Below are 21,218 nucleotides of genomic sequence, written 5' to 3' on the forward strand. Positions count from 1 at the left end.
GCCAAGACCAGAGAGCTGTGTAAGGACATCAGGGATAAAATTGTAGACCTGCACAAGGCTGGGATGGGCTACAGGACTATAGGCAAGCAGCTTGGTGAGAAGGCAACAAATGTATTAGAAAATGGAAGAAGTTCAAGATGACGGTCAATCACCCTCTGTCTGGGGCTCCATGCAAGATCTCACCTCGTGGGGCATCAATGATCATAAGGAAGGTGAGGGATCAGCCCAGAACTACACGGCAGGACCTGGTCAATGACCTGAAGAGAGCTGGGACCACAGTCTCAAAGAAAACCATTAGTAACACACTACGCCGTCATGGATTAAAATCCTGCAGCGTCGAAAGGTCCCCCTGCTCAAGCCAGCGCATGTCCAGGCCTGTCTGAAGTTTGCCAATGACCATCTGGATGATCCAGAGGAGGAATGGGAGAAGGTCATGTGGTCTGATGAGACAAAAATAGAGCTTTTTAGTCTAAACTCCACTCGCCATGTTTGAAGGAAGAAGAAGGATGAATACAACCCCAAGAACACCATCCCAACCGTGAAGCATGGAGGTGGAAACATAATTCTTTAGGGGTGGTTTTCTGCAAAGGGGACAGGACGACTGCACCGTATTGAGGGGAGGATGGATGGGGCCATGTATCGCGAGATCTTGGCCAACAACAACCTTCCCTCAGTAAGAGCATTGAAGATGGGTCGTGGCTGGGTCTTCCAGCATGACAACGACCCGAAACACACAGCCAGGGCACCTAAGGAGTGGCTCAGTAAGAAGCATCTCAAGGTCTCCAGACCTGAACCCAATAGAACATTTTTGGAGGGAGCTGAAAGCCGTATTGCCCAGCGACAGCCCCGAAACCTGAAGGATCTGGAGAAGGTCTGTATGGAGGAGTGGGCCAAAATCCCTGCTGTAGTGTGTGCAAACCTGGTCAAAACCTACAGGAAATGTATGATCTCTGTAATTGCAAACAAAGGTTTCTGTACCAAATATTAAGTTCTGCTTTTCTGATGTATCAAATACTTATGTCATGCAATAAAATGCAAATTAATTACTTAGAAATCATACAATGTGATGTTCTGGATTTTTGTTTTAGATTCCGTCTCTCACAGTTGAAGTGTACCTATGATAAAAATTACAGACCTCTACATGCTTTGTAAGTAGGAAAACCTGCAAAATCGGCAGTGTATCAAATACTTGTTCTCCCCACTGTATCTGTTTTATCGTTAAGATAATGAATGCGCTTTATGTATCTAGTCCTTCCATTTGAAGATGTCATAAGTATTTGGACAAATTCACTTATAGTGAAAAGTGTAGTATTTAGTCCCACAATGACTACATCAAGCTTTCGACTCTACAAACTTGTTGGATGAATTTGTTGATCTCAAATCCAAAATGCTGGAGTATAGAGCCAAATTAAAAGTTTTAGCTTCACTGTCAAAATAAATATGTACTTTTTTGACACAACATTGTTACGGTATCTAGCAAAAGAGTGTAGGAGCAGTTGCTAACTAACTGTAAAGAACTTAAGCTAGTTAGCTAACTATCTTGCTAACTGTGGGGGGCAAAGCATTTCACTTACTTACAGTTAGTCAGGTACTGTACCGCTATTTTCTAGCAAACGTAATGCTGCCTCCCAAAGGGATAAGGTGGCTCCACTAAGGTTTTATTTTTATGTTGGTGATGTGTCCTCTTTCCAAGCGTATTAGCATTAGCATTAGTAGAACAGACATTCCCATTCCAAGCAATGTACACAGTAATAGCGTGCCAGTGGCTTGGCCATCCTATCCATGCATCATGTTTCCACACACACTTGCTTGGAGCAGCTGTCTTTAGAATGGTATTAAAGTGATACTTCGAGATTTTGCCAATGAGGCCCTTTATCTACTTTCCTAGAGTCAGATTAACTTGTGGATACCATTTTTATGTCTGTATGTCCAGTATGAAGTAAGTCAGAGGTAGTTTCATGAGCCAATGCTAACTAGCGATAGCGCAATGACTGGAAGTCTATGTGTATCTGCTAGCACACAGAGACATAAACATATAGTTTTTTTTGTCACTGGCCTACACACAATACACCATAATGTCAAAGTGGAATTGTTTTTCGAAATTCTTACAAATTAGTAAAACAATTCAAAGCTGAAATGTCTTGAGTCAATAAGTATTCAACACCTTTGTTATGACAAGTTTAAATAAGTTCAGGAGTACAAATTTGCTTAACAAGTCAAATAAGTTTTATGGACTCACACTCTATGTGCAATAATAGTGGTTAACATGATTTTTGAATGACTACCTCATCTACAGTATTTTTTATTTTTTTTAATTTTTTTTACATCATTTAGCAGACGCTCTTATCCAGAGCGACTTACAGGAGCAATTAGGGTTAAGTGCCTTGCTTAAGGGCACATCGACAGATTTTTCACCTAGTCGGCTCGGGGATTAGAACCAGCGACCTTTCGGTTATTGGCACAACGCTCTTACCCACTAAGCTACCTGCCACCCTATGTACCCCACACATCTGTAAGGTCCCTCAGTCGAGCAGGGAGGTCTTCCAATGCCTCGCAAAGAAGGGCACCTGGTAGATGGGTTAAAAAAACAAGACATTGAATATCTCTTTGAGCATGGTGAAGTTATTAATTCAACTTTGGATGGTGTATCAATACACCAGTCACTACAAAGATACAGGTGTCCTTCCTAACTCAGTTGCCAGAGAGGAAGGAAACCGCTCAGGGATTTCACCATGAGGCCAATGGTGACTTTAAAACAGTTACAGAGTTGAATGGCTGTGATAGGAGAAACTGACGATGAACAAGAATTTTCATTTTGAATATTGTAGAATTTTGAAAATAATAATGGGCAAATGTAGCACAATCCAGGTATTCAAAGCTCTTAAAGACTTACCCAGAAAGACTCACAACTGTAATCGCTGCCAAAGGTATTGACTCCTATATATCTAATCAAGATATGTTAGTTTTATTTTTTATGACTCTTTTACAAATGTTAGAATTTTTCTTTCACTTAGACCTTAGAGAAATTGGTGTAGATTGTTGTCAAAAAATTACAATTAAATCAATTTTAATCCCACTTTGTAACACAACAAAATGTGGACAACGTCAAGGGGTGTGAATACTTTCTGACAGCACTGTATATGTAATATTTTATCTATATTCGATTTAGTAATGTTTTTTTGAAGGACGCTTAAAATGGCTTAGTACCGCTTCTTACTTTGTCATAAACCAAAATACTTCAGTTGAAAGGATTTTTTTTGCTATTGTTGTCAACCTTGTGAACATGAACCAATTGTAATTAAGCCAGACCTATTAGTTGCGGTAAAAATGCTAATTAGCGGTACAAATGCTAACTAGCAGTGTTGTGCAGCCTTTTAAAAAGTATGTTTTACTCCTGTTGATTTCTATTCCTTTGCTTCTACTGGTATGTAATTGACATTTGGTGGTAGTTGCAGATGGAAATGTTACATCGCCACTGGTCGCCCCAGGCACATTTGTTATTGTTTTTGTTTTGTTGACTAAATGTAGGTGAGGAGCGTCCAAACGGAGGTGAGCATCGTGGTAAAAACAATTGTTCTATCTCGCGTGCAATGACGTCTGAGGGAAAACTGTGTGTTGTTTGCAGTAACTTCTTTGTTGTTGTAATATACCAAACGGTCATGTCAGTTTCACCATTTAGGGTTCCAGCTTTAATCGTTTACATGTAACAGATGTGAGCGCTAATCTAAATGTTGTTATGAGTCCTGTTGATTATGATGCCAAATTGAAATATAAAACTTCAATGTAGCTCATCCCCAAAAAACTGATTTTAATTTGACCAGATATACACCCTGATTGAAGCCTCTACACATTTGCTGTAGTCTCTGCTGCTTTGTCCTGTTATTTGGAACTCTTCCTTATGGATATGGCACTAATGAATGTATTACGTCAGGGGTGTCAAACTCAATCACCGTAAGGGCCATATTGAAAAAACACAACAAATTCACAGTCCAGACATGACCTATATGTTTGTTTTTAGAAAAAGACTGGCATACAACTGTGACCCAAACTGGCCATTGTTTTATTTTAAAAAGTATGCCCCTTTATATAATGTCCATTAAAAAGTACATAGAATTCTCTATATAGCATTTTAACATAAATAAAACAAAAGAAGAGATAAATAATATTTGTCCAGCCTTTGCTGCTATGCTTGCAGATGTGCATAATATGCTACGACCCTAATAAAAAAATATTTAAAAACTGCAAACAACAAAAATGTAGGTAGGTTGTTGTAACATTTAAACTTAAAACATGTTTTTCATTTTACATGCTGCATGGCTCACCAGTGCGGTTGAATGCAGCATTGCTGTATGGTGCCCTGGAAATTTATTGTAGTTGAGTAGCCAGCCTACTGCTCAAATGTTGCCGTAATAGGCCTACGTTTACCCTTTGTATGGTGTTTTGTTGCAGGTTTAGTTTTTTGGTTATTTATTGTAAAGCTTTAAAATCCGAAGCCAGACTGCAACATTTTAGTAGCCTAGGATGTGGCATGTGTCTGTGCACTTTCCCTCCGCTGCACGCTATAAACGGGACACACTTAAGCAGCGCAATTTGGGAGCGTATCAGGTTGTAATTTCATAAACTGTTGACTCATCATACTCGCATGGGTCCTAATTTATACTCACGTGTGTAACTTTTTGACAACCAATATGACACTTTCTGTAGTACAGCAATAACCCAGTTCCTACAACACGCTTAAACTTTCGGGCTGGTAAAAGATTCAATCAGTGCCATTAAGGAGAACAGTTGGGGATGCTGCAAATGTTTAGTGATGATATGATACAGCGCACTGGCTGGCTCGTGGGTGTATGTGTGTGTGTGTGTGGGTCTGGGAGGTGGTGTGTGTGTGGGTCTGGGAGGAGAAGTGTGGGGCAATGCACTGCCTTTGGTGCACAGCACGTTGCCTGTGCATGGCTGCGTGGCAAAATGAATTGACAACCCAAATCATTGCGCGGGCCAGATTGAAATGTGTCACGATCCGGCCCGTGGGCCTTTTGTTTGACACATGAGGTTTGGGATAGCCAAATTACAAATTTACAAATTACCTTGAAAGAAGTCTATGGACAAGGAGAGACTGCAATCCATGCTTTGGTTTATTTAAACTAGCCTTTGCCACCAACTGCTAATATTATTCTAACCAAAACACAATGTCCTCAAGTTAGCATGCTGTAAATTGCATGCCCAAATCATCCCAAAGTAACTTTCAACTAAGTCATAGAGCTACACAATCCATTTCAGAGATGATTTGGGCATGACCTTTAAAGCATGCTAACAGTGGGGCATTGGTATTTGGTTAGAAAATGAAAAGCGGTTGGTGGCAGTGGCTAGTTTGCTTCCCACTTATTGCAAATCTCCGTTATCCCCATCCTCTAATTCTCTTTCTCTCCTCTCCTTCTCTTTACTCCACGGACGTGTCTCCCTCTCACTGTCGTGGCAGGACACGTGAAAGCCTGGCTTCCAACACGTCGAGCATCATGGACAGCAATAGACGACAGAATCCAGCATTGAGTCCGGGCCACATGGGCACCACCAGCATTGGTCCGCCGTTCAGCTTTCGCGCCATCCCAGAACCCCCCCATACCGCACAGCCTGAGAAACTGCAGAAGTCTTCAACCTGCCTGGCGTCCATCACCAGCGTCTGACCTGACATACAGACAGACATCAAGGCCTGAGATGGAGGAGGTGGATTATTAAGGTTATGGTAGGGACCATTGGGGGTCGGGTAATAGGGGGGGTGGAGGAGGCAGAAGTTGGGTCACGTTGTGCCCCCACCTTCTCCTCACCCATCCACACACACGTCCACCCACCCTCCCTCACCCAACCCCAGAAAATCCAACTACTACTGGGACTGTTAACCAGACAGGCATGGCTTCCATAGACTGTTCCCATAGCTTCAAAAACTTCACTGCAAAAAACAAACAAACAAATTGACAACCACGAAATAACGAAACTATCCTGACCAGATTAATTTTGTCTCCCATTACAAGAGAGCCGATCAGGAATTATCTTGATTTGGATTATATCGACTTTGATTTTGTTTTTGAGATGGATTTCCAGATTCCTCAATGTTGGTATTAGAGAAATGTTGATACGTTTAGGATTGGAGTCACATTTGGGAAAATCTATACTTTTACGTGTTATTTCCAATCCATGTCCAATTAAATGTTTTCTATCAAGAATTATAAATAATTTATCAGGAGAATTATCTTATTTGTATGTTGATGTTGATGGACAGTATTACAAATAATGAAGGAAGAGATAAGAGATAAGAAGGTGGAAAGGCAAAATGTCAGAGGTTTTGATTTGTGTAGTGCAAAGCAAAATAGGCTATTGTAGTTCTATCCATACAGTATAATTTATTCATAAGTACAATAATGTATACTCAATTCTTTTTTTATGTTTAAATGACCAAAACAAAATCATTAAAACTAATAATGACAATTTAGTAAGGGAAAACAGTTGTTTTACATTGTTAGTTGAATTATTACGTTTCCATCCTGGAGCACTAATGTGCCTTTTCTGTGGTATTTATGACTAAATTTAAACATTTTTACATTTCTTTATCCAACATATAATCTCAGGTCATAAGAATTTATTCTCTTGAACACAAGCACACACACTCTGTCTGTAATCTGGTTGGTGGTGTGTGAGGAGTTGGCCTCGCTGATCAGTGGCTCTCTGAGTGTTGTAATTGGTTTGAAAGGACTTGACTTTTCTGTTTGTTTCAGATGTGTTTGCCTTTTCACAACATGTTTGCCAGAGTGTGCATAGATAGACCATAAAATGGTTGCAGCGGGTGTAAATTGTAACTATATATCCCAGGGGTATAGGACAGACAAGCGTCTTGTTTCCCTGAACATGTTTATCACTATCATCGCCAGAGCCATCAAGGCATTTATACAACTTATGTCTGCGGTTTTTCCTTGAAATGAAGTGTTGTTTTATGAAATTGACCAGCTACTAAATTGTCTTGCAAATTGCAAAATCTCACAAAATATTAGAGCATGCGGACTAGTGATGGCTACCTTGCAAGAGAATAGTGAAGAGTTATTGCAGTCCTGCCTCTTTATTCACAATATTGTTTGTATCACAATACTGTAAGTATTGTGTATTTGGAATTTGTTTTTCTTGTACAGGTGCTAAGATTTCTATATGAAACGCTCTATTCAATCCGTAACACTGAAGATCTGTTTTATAGCGCGATTGACAATTAAAGGCAATGGTTTGAAAGGACTTTACATTTCTCTTTGTTTCAGATATGTTTGCAGAGACTGCATTCACGGTAAACGCTGCATATGTCGGCCCAATCGGAAATTACCTTTACATTTGAAAAATCTAATCAAATTTTATAGGTCATACACACATATTTAGCAGATGTTATTGCGGGTGTAGCGAAATGCCTGTAAACGCAGGATCTTCTGCGATTCTTTGGCGATACTTCGGCGATACGGATTGAATCCAGTCCTGAGAAAAGAGCCAGAAAATGCTTGCACTTTGAAACGCTGCTCAGACGCAGCAATTGTCCTGAAACAAGTCCATGCATCAAAGCTACATTAGGGGTTAAGTTAATGACTGCCCCCCCTCTCCACACGCACACATGCAGAATTGCAATGTGTATTATTGGAGGAATTTATATATTTATGATGCCCATAAAACACAGTAAGTTTATCAATCTTGCATGATAGTGCTCAATTAATGAATTACACATTAAATTGTACAATTGTATTCACTTTTACTTTGAAACACTTTTTTTGAAGTTATCAGCAGTCTCCTCCCAGTGGGCAAAAATGTTGGTTGAAATGTGGTTAAAGTTATGTCAAATAACCTGATTACAATCAGTTAAAGATACCTTTTTCATAACAACATCAAGATGCCTGGGAAAGACTGCATAACCGGAATACAACCAGGTAAAGGAATATTTTTATGGTAGCTAAAAAACCTATAAAAACATTATTTTACAATCAGTAGCTAATGACATCACAAAATATGACCATGACATCACAAAATCACAAAATGTGAACCTGACCTCAGGACAACCAGTTTTGCCCGCTGGGATGATTGTAAGGCAAGAAGATTCAATTTTTGTCATGACACAAAACAAGTGACATATCAACATGCTCATGGATGTCATGTGGTGGTGTCATAATCTTGTACACACCATGTCATATATCACAAAGGCTATGTCAATCACTAATCAATGTCTGGTAACTATAGGCCAATGGATGATCAGGATCACACTTGATAAAAGATTATGTGAAATCCTAGATTATCATCAAGTTAGTAACAGTGAGACGGAGTGGAGACAAAGGGAAAGATTCAATAATGGATAATGTAGATTAATCAATATAAGCATAGATTTTTTTCGCAGCCACCATACAAAACTGGCTTGCTATTCAAGCCAGTTGCTGTGGCCGTAGTTACTTAGTTTCGTTTTCCTGACGTGTCTTTAGCATGACGTCTGCTATCAGAAATGGGGCGGGAACAATTTCTGGCCTTTTGGTAACCTATTTGATTGACAGGAGTCTTCCTTAGTCTATACTAATTTATTGATGGTCTTGCTCACCAAAGGCAAGACGCAGCATTTAGAAAGCTATAGATAATTGCGTTGTTTGTAGAAGTTGATCCTAACTGCTTACAGATAAATGTTGTGAGGGGAGCAACAATCATCAGAAAATGCACTGTGTTTAAACGTTACCTATATCATTTAGGATGATTAGCCCTGAAGGTCTAATGGGCATCTTAACTAATTAAAACATTAAGGTGAAACTGCTGGTAACTTGTCTAAAGACATTTATTTCATGGCTTATAAGCTATACTAGCCAAAGTTCATGAGAGAATGATATGTCCGTTTATTTAAATTATTTTTAAAGAAGGGAATGCAATGCCACGTTCAAGGTTAGACATTTAGCAATGAAAATACATTTACAATAGCCTATACTAGAGAACAAGTGATACTTTTTGATTGTTGAAAATCTTTGAAGTCCGTAAGAAAACCAGATCTGGGTTCAAATACCATTTGAAATCTCTCAAATACTTTGAGCTTTTGCGTTAGCCTGCCTGGTGTGCCAGGAGCGTGCCGTTTGCACTTTTGGGACTTTTGCAACAGGCAAACTCAATCAAGCACAACTAAGGTATTTGAAATGATTTTTAACCTAGGTCTGAAGAACCTGGACCGCATGGTTATTGGGTTATTTATTTCAGTGAGTGTGTGCCTCAAGAGTGATTTGACTATACCCGGTTGACAAAGGTTCCAGGAAACGTTACTGTACTCCATCTTGGGGTAAGCTATGCTTTTGGCCAAGGCAAATTAGAGAGCTATACTGTACATCTGGCAAGTGAAGCTAATAAAGTACCTGCTAAAGGAAAGTCATGGGAGAAAGAGGATGACTGGATCCAGATTACCACATTATTTTCACGTAGTAAGAAAAGGCTTAAATTCAATTTAAACCACGTCGCACTTTAAAGCACATTTAAAGGCAACCCTCCTAGGAAATGTATAATATTGTACGACAATAACTCATTAGTGACGCCTTACCAAATAGTTAACTGATGGCGCCGCGGGATTCATGAATATGTCAATAAAAACTTAATTAACCTTTACTTACTCAACAGTAGAGTTGGAGGGAGTAAGAGGGACAAAGGAGTTAGGTTACATGATAGGCTTGTTACATGAGAACTCATTTACACGAGTAAGTTGGGAAATCAAATGCATTTACTAACACTAAAACCACTTAAAACTGTTATTTTTTCATAGTTAGTGGACCATTTGTTAATCCAGCTATAATGTAGCTACTACGTTATTATGGTCAAACATTCTTCTGAAGTGTTACCTAATCCTTCATTAGTGATAAATAAACAAGTTTAATGCACCTCTGCTTTACCGTCTCCATTTGCAGACCTGGACTTTTGTGCACTGTCACTAAACTATAACGTTTAGTAGACAAAATAGGAACACAACACTTCCTCCAATGAAAACATTATATGGAAATGATATTGTTAACGTCAACTACTTATTTTACTGTACAGACTGAACATCATAAAACTGACTACATTTTTATGTTGTTTTTCCCCCTTGCATTGAAGTATGCTGCCTTAATAAAAACACCCCTGTGAAGAATTGGCACAAACATTATACAACTGCAGAAGACATTGCAGTATGTATCTAAATGTGCATATTGGGTAGTGTGATGATGATGATTACGATGGGACAAAGAGGAATTCTGCTTTCAGACATTGCAGTGCGGGTCATCATCTGTGATGTTTGTTTGTTTATTTGTTTATGAGGACACACAAGGTACAGGTTTTAATCTCCTCACCAATGTTTCAGTACAAAGTAATGGACTTGTATCGAGTGACCCTATATAACGACATCAATATCCAACTTTGTAAAAGACATTTCAATAAAACTTCCCACTACCGTGTATGGATTATTCATTCTACGATTATCCAAAGTTGTACTTGTATTCAGCGTTTTGAATGCATTTTTAGGGGCATATTCCCCACTGTTTCAACTGTGCAGCTATTGCTGCTCGAATTACAATAAAGAACAGTTGGGGTCTTGTGTCCAATGAATGGATAATGCTTGAAAAGTGTGTTAGTGCAGCCTGCTCTCATAGACTAGACGTAACATAGTAAACGGTAAGTCCGAAACACTCAAATTAGTATGATACAGTATGTTACGTTTGGTATGGTTACATTAGACAGAAGGTTACTTAAGGCAAAAATGAAAGGAGGGAGGGAGGGAGGGTGGGTGGGTGGGTGGGTGGTTGGCTGGGGTGGGTGGATGGGTAGACGTATATAACGTGAATGTCTAACAAAACCCAAAGGTATATAACGTGAATGTCTAACAAAACCCAAAGGTTGAGTGTTCGAATCTCATCATGAACAATTTTAGCTAATTTGCAACTACTTTCTAGCTACTTTTCAACTACTTAGATTAAACGGTTAAGGTTAGGGGAAGGGTTAGTTAACATGCTAACTCCTAACCCTAAACTTATCCCATAGCCTAGCTAACGTTAGCCACCTATATAATGTTAGCATTAGCCACCTAGCTAACATTAGCCACAACAAATTAGAATTCGTAACATATTGTACTAATTGCAATTGAATGCAAATTTGTAACATATTGTACGAATTGCAATTCGTAACATATCATAGAAATTGTTATTGGTAACATATCATACAAAATGGATGATGGACATCCACAAATTAATACCATACAAAACGTAACATATCATTCTAAATGGAGTTGCAGATTTACATACATAATAATATGAACTGCTCTGAGATAAAGCTGACATCTCCAACCAATGCAATTTATATAAAAACCAACTCATGAAGTTGTATGATGGTTGACATAGCTTTATTGGGATGACATGGTGTTTGTGTTGTTATGACCAGGGTTGGGGTGAGTAATTAATTCATTAATTTTGAACTTGAAGATCTTGTCCATGTCATTGACTTCCATTGTTTTTTGGTTAGCAGCAGCTAGTTAAAGAGATTGAACAGGATCTTAAAGATGCGTTATAATAGTTTTGTGTAATTTCAGCCTGTAGTTTTGAAAGTAGCGCTCACAAGCCTAAACGAGTCCACGAAAGGTGTGCACAATTATGTACAACGTCATCCATTTCGTATCATATGTTACATCCTGCAACAACAACAAAAAACAAAATTCTAATTCTTACAATATGTTACCAATTTGTAAGTGCTTAAATACATTTAACAGGATCTTAAGCAATTACAAATTCATAACATATTGTATGAATTGCAAGATTTTTTTGCTGCATACACTACATGATCAAAAGTATGTGGACACCTGCTCGTCGAACACCTAATTCCAAAATCACGGCCATTAATATGGAGTTAGTTCCCCCTTTGCTGCTATAACAGTTTCCACTGCTCCAGAGTCCAATGGCGGTGAGCTTTACACCACTCCAGCCGACGAACAGTTCTTGTGCTGACGTTGCTTCCAGAGGCAGTTTGGAACTCTGTAGTTAGTGTTGCGACCGAGGACAGACTATTTTTTATCCGCTTCAGCACTCGGCGGTCCTGTTCTGTGAACTTGTGTTGCCTACCACCTCGCGGCTGAGCCGTTGTTGCTCTTAGATGTTTCCACTTCACAATGACAGCACTTACAGTTGACCAGGGCAGCTCTAGCAGGGCAGAAATTTGACGAACTGACTATGACGGTGCCACGTTGAAAGTCACTGAGCTCTTCAGTAAGGCCATTCTACTGCAAATGTTTGTCTATGGCGATTGCATGGCTGTGTGCTCAATTTTATACACCTGTCAGCAACTCATTTGAAGGCGTGTCCACATACTTTTGTAGATATAGTGTATGTTAAGAATTCCCATTCATACAATATGTTACAAAAAATAGAGGTAAGTCCTAGAATAGTACAGATATGAAGGGAAGATGTTTATCCTAATACGGTTGCATTTAGGTCCAACAATGCACTTTCCTAGAAGGCCTATTGATGTAACTTGTAATCTACACCTCGATTAGGCTGATAGAAATCCTTATTATTTTGATAAATGATTTTCAATTTGAGCTTCATTATTTCTATATAACCTACACTTTCTCGTTCTGAACTTCTAACGCGAGTGGGGCAGGTGTGGCTTTGTGACAATGATCACAAGAGCAGCTGCTCAACGATTGGACAGCTCCAATACAGTTCCACCTCCGACACAGCCAAAACATCAGCTATGCGGGTGTCGGCTATCGCCGGTTAATGCTTACGCTTGATCTGATTGAATCTAGGCCTAATTAAAAAGTTAACATTTGGAAACAGTGGCCAGGTAAACATAACCAAAGCATGGATTGCTGTCATACCTTGTCCATAGACTGCTGACTGGGAAAGCAAACCAATATGTAATTATGTAATTTGGGTGCACTATCCTTTAACAACTCACAGAACATATTCTGTCTGTCTGTCTCAGTTTCACAGGCAACTAGCCACATTAAGTTTAGTGATTGTACTGTATATCAACTAGCACCATATTTGCTTAAAGGTGTTCACTTCCTAGCCGGAGCAAGTTGTAGGATTTTTTTGGGAGGTCATCATTTTGAATAATAATTTTAAAAAAGTGTACTTTTTTCACACAAAAAAGAAAACAATCTATTTAAATAATTTAGGAGTTGCCACATTTCAAATATCCACGTGCTATATGGTCTCCTCCTGTGCTTTTTATTAGACAAGTGGCTCTTGTACACAACCATGAGCGTAGACTGTAAGGATGTTCACAATCTTTTTATATTTTGCTCCGAAGTGTGACATATTCGTCTATTATCTCCCTTTTGTTAGCACCAATGCACCAGACTCATACACACACATGCACTTACCTAGCTACCTCCACCACCTCTGTGACAGCAGAGCAAGACAGTGTGTCAACATTTAGGTTATGTGTCTGTGGTACACAGTCATATGTAAATATCTATTAATATATATCAGCCTCTGCAAAGTTGACTAGTCAAATTCAAAAGCAGATCGCTTCAAGTGCTGCAATTATCATTTTAGGTGTTTGCAACAATATAACTAAGACCTCTGTATGACTATTCATCTAATATGTTACTTGGAAACTTGGGGCAGAATCAAACCTAGGACTGTGGGAGACTTTCACTGCACAAAAAAATCATTAAATATACTTTCATGTGATGCAGTAATGGCATGACTTTCTTGCAGTGCAGGTTGGTTGTAATTCCAGCCCTAGGGTAGTTTGCTGTAAAATGTAATGGTCACACAGCATTTGGACGGAATGCTGAAATATACAGATTCATTAAATGGAACGCGACCCATATATTATAGCATGCCGCTTTCAAACCAACTGGGAACTCTGAAAAATACAAGGTAAAATCATGGCGTCAGTGATCTTCAGGTTTGAAAGTCGGAGCTCTAGAAAGAGGGCCGAGTTCCTGAGTTGGAATTCTGACTGTTCAAATCAAATTTTCCCAGCCGGAGCTGTTTTCTTTCTTCAGAGTTCCCAGTTGTTTTGAACACAGCAACTATCTGGTTCCCGACTGCACAGTCAATGACGTGGCACGCAGTCTCAAATCCAATCACCTTCCAGTACTACTATCTGGTGACTGAAGGAGCATGCTGCTTATGTCGCGTTCAAAACAACTGGGAATTGGGAACTCAGAACTGGAAAATCTCAGACATCCAACTTCATTGCATTCAAGACAACTGGAAACTCTGAAGAAAACGAGCTCCGACTGGTAAGATTCGTTTTGAACGGTCATCCAACTTAGAATTTCAAGTCGGGAATGCAGGCCTCTTTCCAGAGCTCCGACCTGAAGATGACTGACGTCATGATTCGACCTCGTTTTTTTCAGAGTTCCCAGTTGTCTTGAAAGCACCATTACTGCAGTAGGAGGTTAGTGATGTCACCGTACCATATGACTAAACTAATAAGAGGGCCCAGTCCCATTTCAGTCCTTGCCTCTACCTGTATAGTATTATTGACCGGAAAGGACTAGATAAGGGTAAGCGATATGGTGATGGTCTTCCTAGACCTGCAGTAGGCAGAGTGGGGATTCCTCCATATTGCTTTCACGTATCCAGCCCTATCAGATCTGTGGAGACCAAAGGGCAAAAGGGGCTAGGCATTGAAATGGAATGTGGCCATTAAAACGTAATCTTCACTCCAACCCACAGAAATTGGAACAACAGCAACCTCGTGTGGCACAAGTAGCAGTACCAGTGCCCTCTTGTTATCAAAATCAGAAAGGTATTTTGCTTAGGGCCGGGATTCAATCTGATCCGTGTTATAGCAAGCTTGACCTTTAAATGTGAATGTGATCCTCGCGATAGCCGGAACGTTGCCTTTAAAAAAGACATTGTCTACAAGTCTGATTGAATCCCATCCTTGTTTGGGTTATATTGCGCGTTTTGTTACGGGTGACAGTTTTGATACTCATCACTTATCAAAAGGTTGGCTGGACTTCACTAAAGACCCGTAGAGCTCTTCATTACTCCATTTTTGTTTACAAGGCCCTATTTCATAAACTTCCGTCTTATCTAACTTTGCTGTTGCAGTATAGACACCTGAGTTGCCTAACCCCTTCACAGGATTGGTTAACTCTTGAGGTTCCTAGGGTCTCCACCGAGCTAGGTAAATCTGCTTTTAGTTTTAATGCACCATATTGCTGGAACAAAATTCTAAATACATTTCATCTTAATATTCTTGTAACGTTCAGTATTGATTGGGTATTTTTTTTTTTTTCTGGGTGATTTGTGATGTTTTACTTGTGCTTCCCATGATTGTGTTTTTGTATTTTAATGTGTATATATATGTATATTTTGTGTATAATGTGTATATTTGTGTTGTATTGTGCAGGGCACATTTGAAAAAGAGACCTAAGTCTCAGTATGTCTTATGGTAAAATAAAGGTAAAATAAAAACAACAGTTACATGGTGATTTACCAGGTGAAATAAGGGTGAAATAATTGTACAAACTAAAAAACTTTGTGGTCCTCTGTAGCTCAATTGGTAGAGCATGGCGCTTGTAACACCAGGGTAGTGGGTTCGATCCCCGGGACCACCCATATGTAAAAATGTATGCACACATGACTGTAAATGGCTTTGGATTAAAGCGTCTGCTAAATGGCATATATTTTTTATTTAAAAAACTCTAATTTGTGTGTACTTTTATTTTCTGAAGACAACAGGTCGTACTGACTAGACCAAATGTGAGGACATGAAATTATTAAGGATGGTACCGTTTCTATGACAATGGAGCAGAGTCAATAGAACTAACATTAGTTTAAAATAGACATGATCAATGTGCGCGTGTTAGGCCTACATTATGATCAAATAGCCACAGTAGCCTACTTGACCACTGTTAAAACTAACTTATAGTGGGTACAGCCTCAGTGTTCACAGTAAACGCGTGCCAGAAGTTGCACAGAATTTTCACAACATTAAAGTTTGCGCTCAGCAGACCTTTGCTCAGTGATTTTAAAAATGAGGACATGATATAATCATGTTGTACGGAGACAGCTTATGGACAAAGGTAATACATCAATTTTTCCAAATGGACAACCATATCACTAAAGGACAGTATTAAAAAGTTATTTGCAAAAATCCATAAAAACTCCATGCATTTTTATGGATTTTTGCAAATAACTTTTTAATACTGTCCTTTAGTGATATGGACTATGTAAATATAAAAAAACGGTCCTAATTTAAAATGACAATATAATAATTGATTTACATGGTATGCCTAATTACTTTGACATGTGCAGTGCCTTGCAAAAGTATTCATCCCCTTTGGCATTTTTCCTATTTTGTTGCATTACAACCTGTAATTTAAATTGATTTTTATTTGGATTTCATGTAATGGACATACACAAAATAGTCCTAATTGGTGAAGTGTAATGAAAAAATAACTTGTTTCAAAAAATGCAAAAAAAATTATAACGGAAAACTGGTGCGTGCATACAGTGGGGAAAAAAAGTATTTAGTCAACCACCAATTGTGCAAGTTCTCCCACTTAAAAAGATGAGAGAGGCATGTAATTTTCATCATAGGTACACGTCAACTATGACAGACAAAATGAGAAAAAAATATCCAGAAAATCACATTATAGGATTTTTAATGAATTTATTTGCAAATTATGGTGGAAAATAAGTATTTGATCAATAACAAAAGTTTCTCAATACTTTGTTATATACCCTTTTTTGGCAATGACACAGGTCAAACGTTTTCTGTAAGTCTTCACAAGGTTTTCACACACTGTTGCTGGTATTTTGGCCCATTCCTCCATGCAGATCTCGTCTAGAGCAGTGATGTTTTGGGGCTGTCGCTGGGCAACACGCTTTCAACTCCCTCCAAAGATTTTCTATGGGGTTGAGATCTGGAGACTGGCTAGGCCACTCCAGGACCTTGAAATGCAAATAAATTCATTAAAAATCCTACAATGTGATTTTCTGGATTTTTTTTCTCAATTTGTCTGTCATAGTTGACGTGTACCTATGATGAAAATTACAGGCCTCTCTCATATTTTTAAGTGGGAGAACTTGCACAATTGGTGGCTGACTAAATACTTTTTTCCCCACTGGATGTATTCACCCCCTTTGCTATGAAGCCCCTAAATAAGATCTGGTGCAACCAATTACCTTCAGAAGTCACATACAGTTGAAGTCTTTACATACACTTAGGTTGGAGTCATTAAAACTTGTTTTTCAACCACTTCACACATTTTTTGTTAACAAACTACAGTTTTGGCAAGTCGGTTAGGACATCTACTTTGTGCATGACACATGTAATTTGTCCAACAATTGTTTACAGACAGATTATTTCACTTATAATTCACTGTATCACAATTCCAGTGGGTCAGAAGTTTACATAAACTAAGTTGACTGTGCCTTTAAACAGCTTGGAAAATTCCAGAAAATGATGTCATGGCTTTAGAAGCTTCTGATAGGCTAATTGACATCATTTGAGTCAATTTGAGGTGTACCTGTGGATGTATTTCAAGGCTTACCTTCAAACTCTGTGCCAATTGCTTGACATCATGGGAAAATCAAAATAAATCAGCCAAGACCTCAGAAAAGAAATTGTAGACCTCCACTAGTCTGGTTCATCCTTGGGAGCAATTTCCAAACGCCTGAAGGTACCACATTCATCTGTACAAACAATAGTACGCAAGTATAAACATCATGGGATCACGCAGCCGTCATACCGCTCAGAAAGGAGATGCGTTCTGTCTCCTAGAGATGAATGTACTTTGGTGTGGAAAGTGCAAATCAATCCCAGAACAACAGCAAAGGACCTTGTGAAGATGCTGGTGGAAACAGGTACAAAAGTATCTATATCCACAGTAAAACGAGTCCTATATCGACATAACCTGAAAGGCCGCTCAGCAAGGAAGAAGCCACTGCTCCAAAACCGCCATAAAAAGTCAGGCTATGGTTTGCAACTGCACATGGGGACAAAGATCGTACTTTTTGGAGAAATGTCCTCTGGTCTGATGAAACAAAAATAGAACTGTTCGGCCATAATGACCATCGTTATGTTCGGAGGAAAAAGGGGTAGCCTTGCAAGCCGAAGAACACCATCCCAACCGTGAAGCACGGGGGTGGCAGCATCATGCTGTGGGGGTGCTTTGCTGCAGGAGGGACTGGTGCACTTCACAAAATAGATGGCATCATGAATGCTCTACAACATTCGGAGAGTACGACCCTGCCTTACACAGGAAGCGGCACAGGTCCTAATCCAGGCACTTGTCATCTCCCGTCTGGATTACTGCAACTCGCTGTTGGCTGGGCTCCCTGCCTGTGCCATTAAACCCCTACAACTCATCCAGAATGCCGCAGCCCGTCTGGTGTTCAACCTTCCCAAGTTCTCTCACGTCACCCTGCTCCTCCGCAGACTCCACTGGCTTCCAGTTGAAGCTCGCATCTGAAACAAGACCATGGTGCTTGCCTACGGAGCTGCGAGGGGAACGGCACCTCCGTACCTTCAGGCTCTGATCAGTCCCTACACCCAAACGAGGGCATTGCGTTCATCCACCTCTGGCCTGCTGGCCCCCCTACCTCTGCGGAAGCACAGTTCCCGCTCAGCCCAGTCAAAACTGTTCGCTGCTCTGGTACCCCAATGGTGGAACAAGCTCCCTCACGACGCCAGGACAGCGGAGTCACTCACCATCTTCCGGAGACACTTGAAACCCCACCTCTTTAAGGAATACCTGGGATAGGATAAAGTAATCCTTCTACTCCCCCCTTACCCCACCCCCCCCAAAAAAACTAAAACATTTATAACGGAAAACTGGTGCATGCATACAGTGGGGAAAAAAAGTATTTAGTCAGCCACCAATTGTGCAAGTTCTCCCACTTAAAAAGATGAGAGGCCTGTAATTTTCATCATAGGTACACGTCAACTATGACAGACAAAATGAGAAAAAAATATCCAGAAAATCACATTGTAGGATTTTTAATGAATTTATTTGCAAATTATGGTGGAAAATAAGTATTTGGTCAATAACAAAAGTTTCTCAATACTTTGTTATATACCCTTTGTTGGCAATGACACAGGTCAAACGTTTTCTGTAAGTCTTCACAAGGTTTTCACACACTGTTGCTGGTATTTTGGCCCATTCCTCCATGCAGATCTCGTCTAGAGCAGTGATGTTTTGGGGCTGTCGCTGGGCAACACGGACTTTCAACTCCCTCCAAAGATTTTCTATGGGGTTGAGATCTGGAGACTGGCTAGGCCACTCCAGGACCTTGAAATGCTTCTTAAGAAGCAATGTTCTAAAAAAAACATTGTAAAGTGGTTATCCCACTGGCTCTGGATAAGAGCGTCTGCTAAATGACGTAAATGTAAATTTAATGAGGAAGGAAATTATTTGGATATATTGAAGCAACATCTCAAGACATCAGTCAGGAAGTTAAAGCTTGGTCGCAAACTGCTCTTCCAAATGGACAATGACCCCAAGCATACTTCCAAAGGTGTGGCAAAATGGCTTAAGGACAACAAAGTCAAGGTATTGGAGTGGCCATCACAAAGCCCTGACCTCAATCCTATAGAGCATTTGTGGGCAGAACTGAAAAAGCATGTGCGAGCAAGGAGGCCTACAAACCTGACTCCGTTACACCAGCTCTGTCAGGAGGAATGGGCCAAAATTCACCCAACTTATTGTGGGAAGCTTGTGGAAGGCTAACCGAAATGTTTGACCCAAGTTAAACAATTTAAAGGCATTGCTACCAAATACTAATTGAGTGTATCTAAACTTCTGACCCACTAGGAATGTGATGAAATAAATCATTCTCTATACTATTATTCTGACATTTCACAGTCTTAAAATAAAGTGGTGATCCAACTGACCTAAAACAGGGAATTTTTACAAGGATTAAATGTCAGGAGTTGTGAAAAACTGAGTTTAAATGTATTTAGCTAAGGTGTATGTAAACTTCCGACTTCAACTGTAGTTAGTTAAATAAAGTTCACCTGTGTGCAATCTAAGTGTCACATGATCTGTCACATAATCTCAGTATACATACAACTGTTCTGAAAGGCCCTAGAGTCTGCAACACCACTAAGCAAGGGGCACCACCAAGCAAGCGGCACCATGAAGACCAAGGAGCTCTCCAAACAGGTCAAAAATAAGCAAACACATTTGTTGTTTGCCAAAAGGCATGTGGGAGACTCCCCAAACATATGGAAGAAGGTACTCTGATCAGATGAGACTAAAATTGAGTTTTTTGGCCATCAAGGAAAACGCTATGTCTGGCGCAAACCCAACACCTCTCATCACCACGAGTACACCATCCCCACAGTGAAGCATGGTTGTGTGAGCATCATGCTGTGGGGATGTTTTTCATCGGTAGGGACTGGGAAACTGGTCAGAATTGAAGATCTATAGGCTACACTGAGGTTTTTCTTTCTTAATTTTTATCTGCCGTTAGTGCATAACATGCTGACCACACGCGTGCGTATCAAAACAAACTCTGAGCCAACTATATTAATTTGGGGACAGGTCGAAAAGCATTAAACATTTATGGCAATTTAGCTAGCTAGATTGCTGTTGCTAGCTAATTTGTCCTGGGATATAAACATTGGGTTGTTATTTTACCTGAAATGCATAAGGTCCCCTACTCCGACAATTAATCCACAGATAAAAGGGTAAACCGAGTTAGTTTCTAGTAATCTCTCCTCCTTCAGGCTTCTTCTTCTTTGGACTTTATATGGCAGTTGGCAACCAACTTTAAGGTGCATTACCACCGTCAACTGGACTGGAGTGTGGACCTCAGTTCATCTTTCAATCATCCACGTGGGTATATGCTCCTAAAAACCAATGAGGAGATGGGAGAGGTGGGACTTGCAGCACTTCAAGCGTCACAAATAGAAACAAGTTCTATTTTAGCGCCTGGCTACGCAGACGCTCGTTGACGCGCGCGTGCAGTGTGGGTGCAATGATTGAATAACATGTATGTGTACATTTATTTTGCAACGCTCGCGCACACGACGCGGGTGGTGTGGTCAGCATGTTAAGTCTAAGCTTGGGCCTAACTGTACGTGCGCCAAATACATGCCAATTTCATTTACATTTTAGTCATTTAGCAGACGCTTTTATCCAGAGCGACTTACAGGAGCAATTAGGGTTAAGTGCCTTGCTTAAGGGCACATCGACAGATTTTTCACCTAGTCGGCTCGGGGATTAGAACCAGCGACCTTTC

General features: G+C 39.9%; 1 protein-coding gene across 1 annotated transcript in view; it reads left to right on the top strand.

The window, feature by feature from the left end:
- LOC311112192 (storkhead-box protein 2-like) overlaps window positions 1–10,460 on the top strand; it is a 56,159-nt gene extending 45,699 nt beyond the window's left edge. Inside the window, exon 4 of the mRNA XM_084155217.1 lies at window positions 5,477–10,460. Within this exon, the coding sequence (XP_084011343.1) occupies window positions 5,477–5,681 (205 nt within the window). The 3' untranslated portion in view covers window positions 5,682–10,460. The remainder of the gene's footprint in view (window positions 1–5,476) is intronic.
- The last annotated feature ends 10,758 nt before the right edge of the window (window positions 10,461–21,218 follow it).

Source organism: Coregonus lavaretus, assembly GCF_964263955.1.
Source record: "Coregonus lavaretus genome assembly, chromosome: 38".
NCBI classification, from domain to species: domain Eukaryota; kingdom Metazoa; phylum Chordata; class Actinopteri; order Salmoniformes; family Salmonidae; genus Coregonus; species Coregonus lavaretus.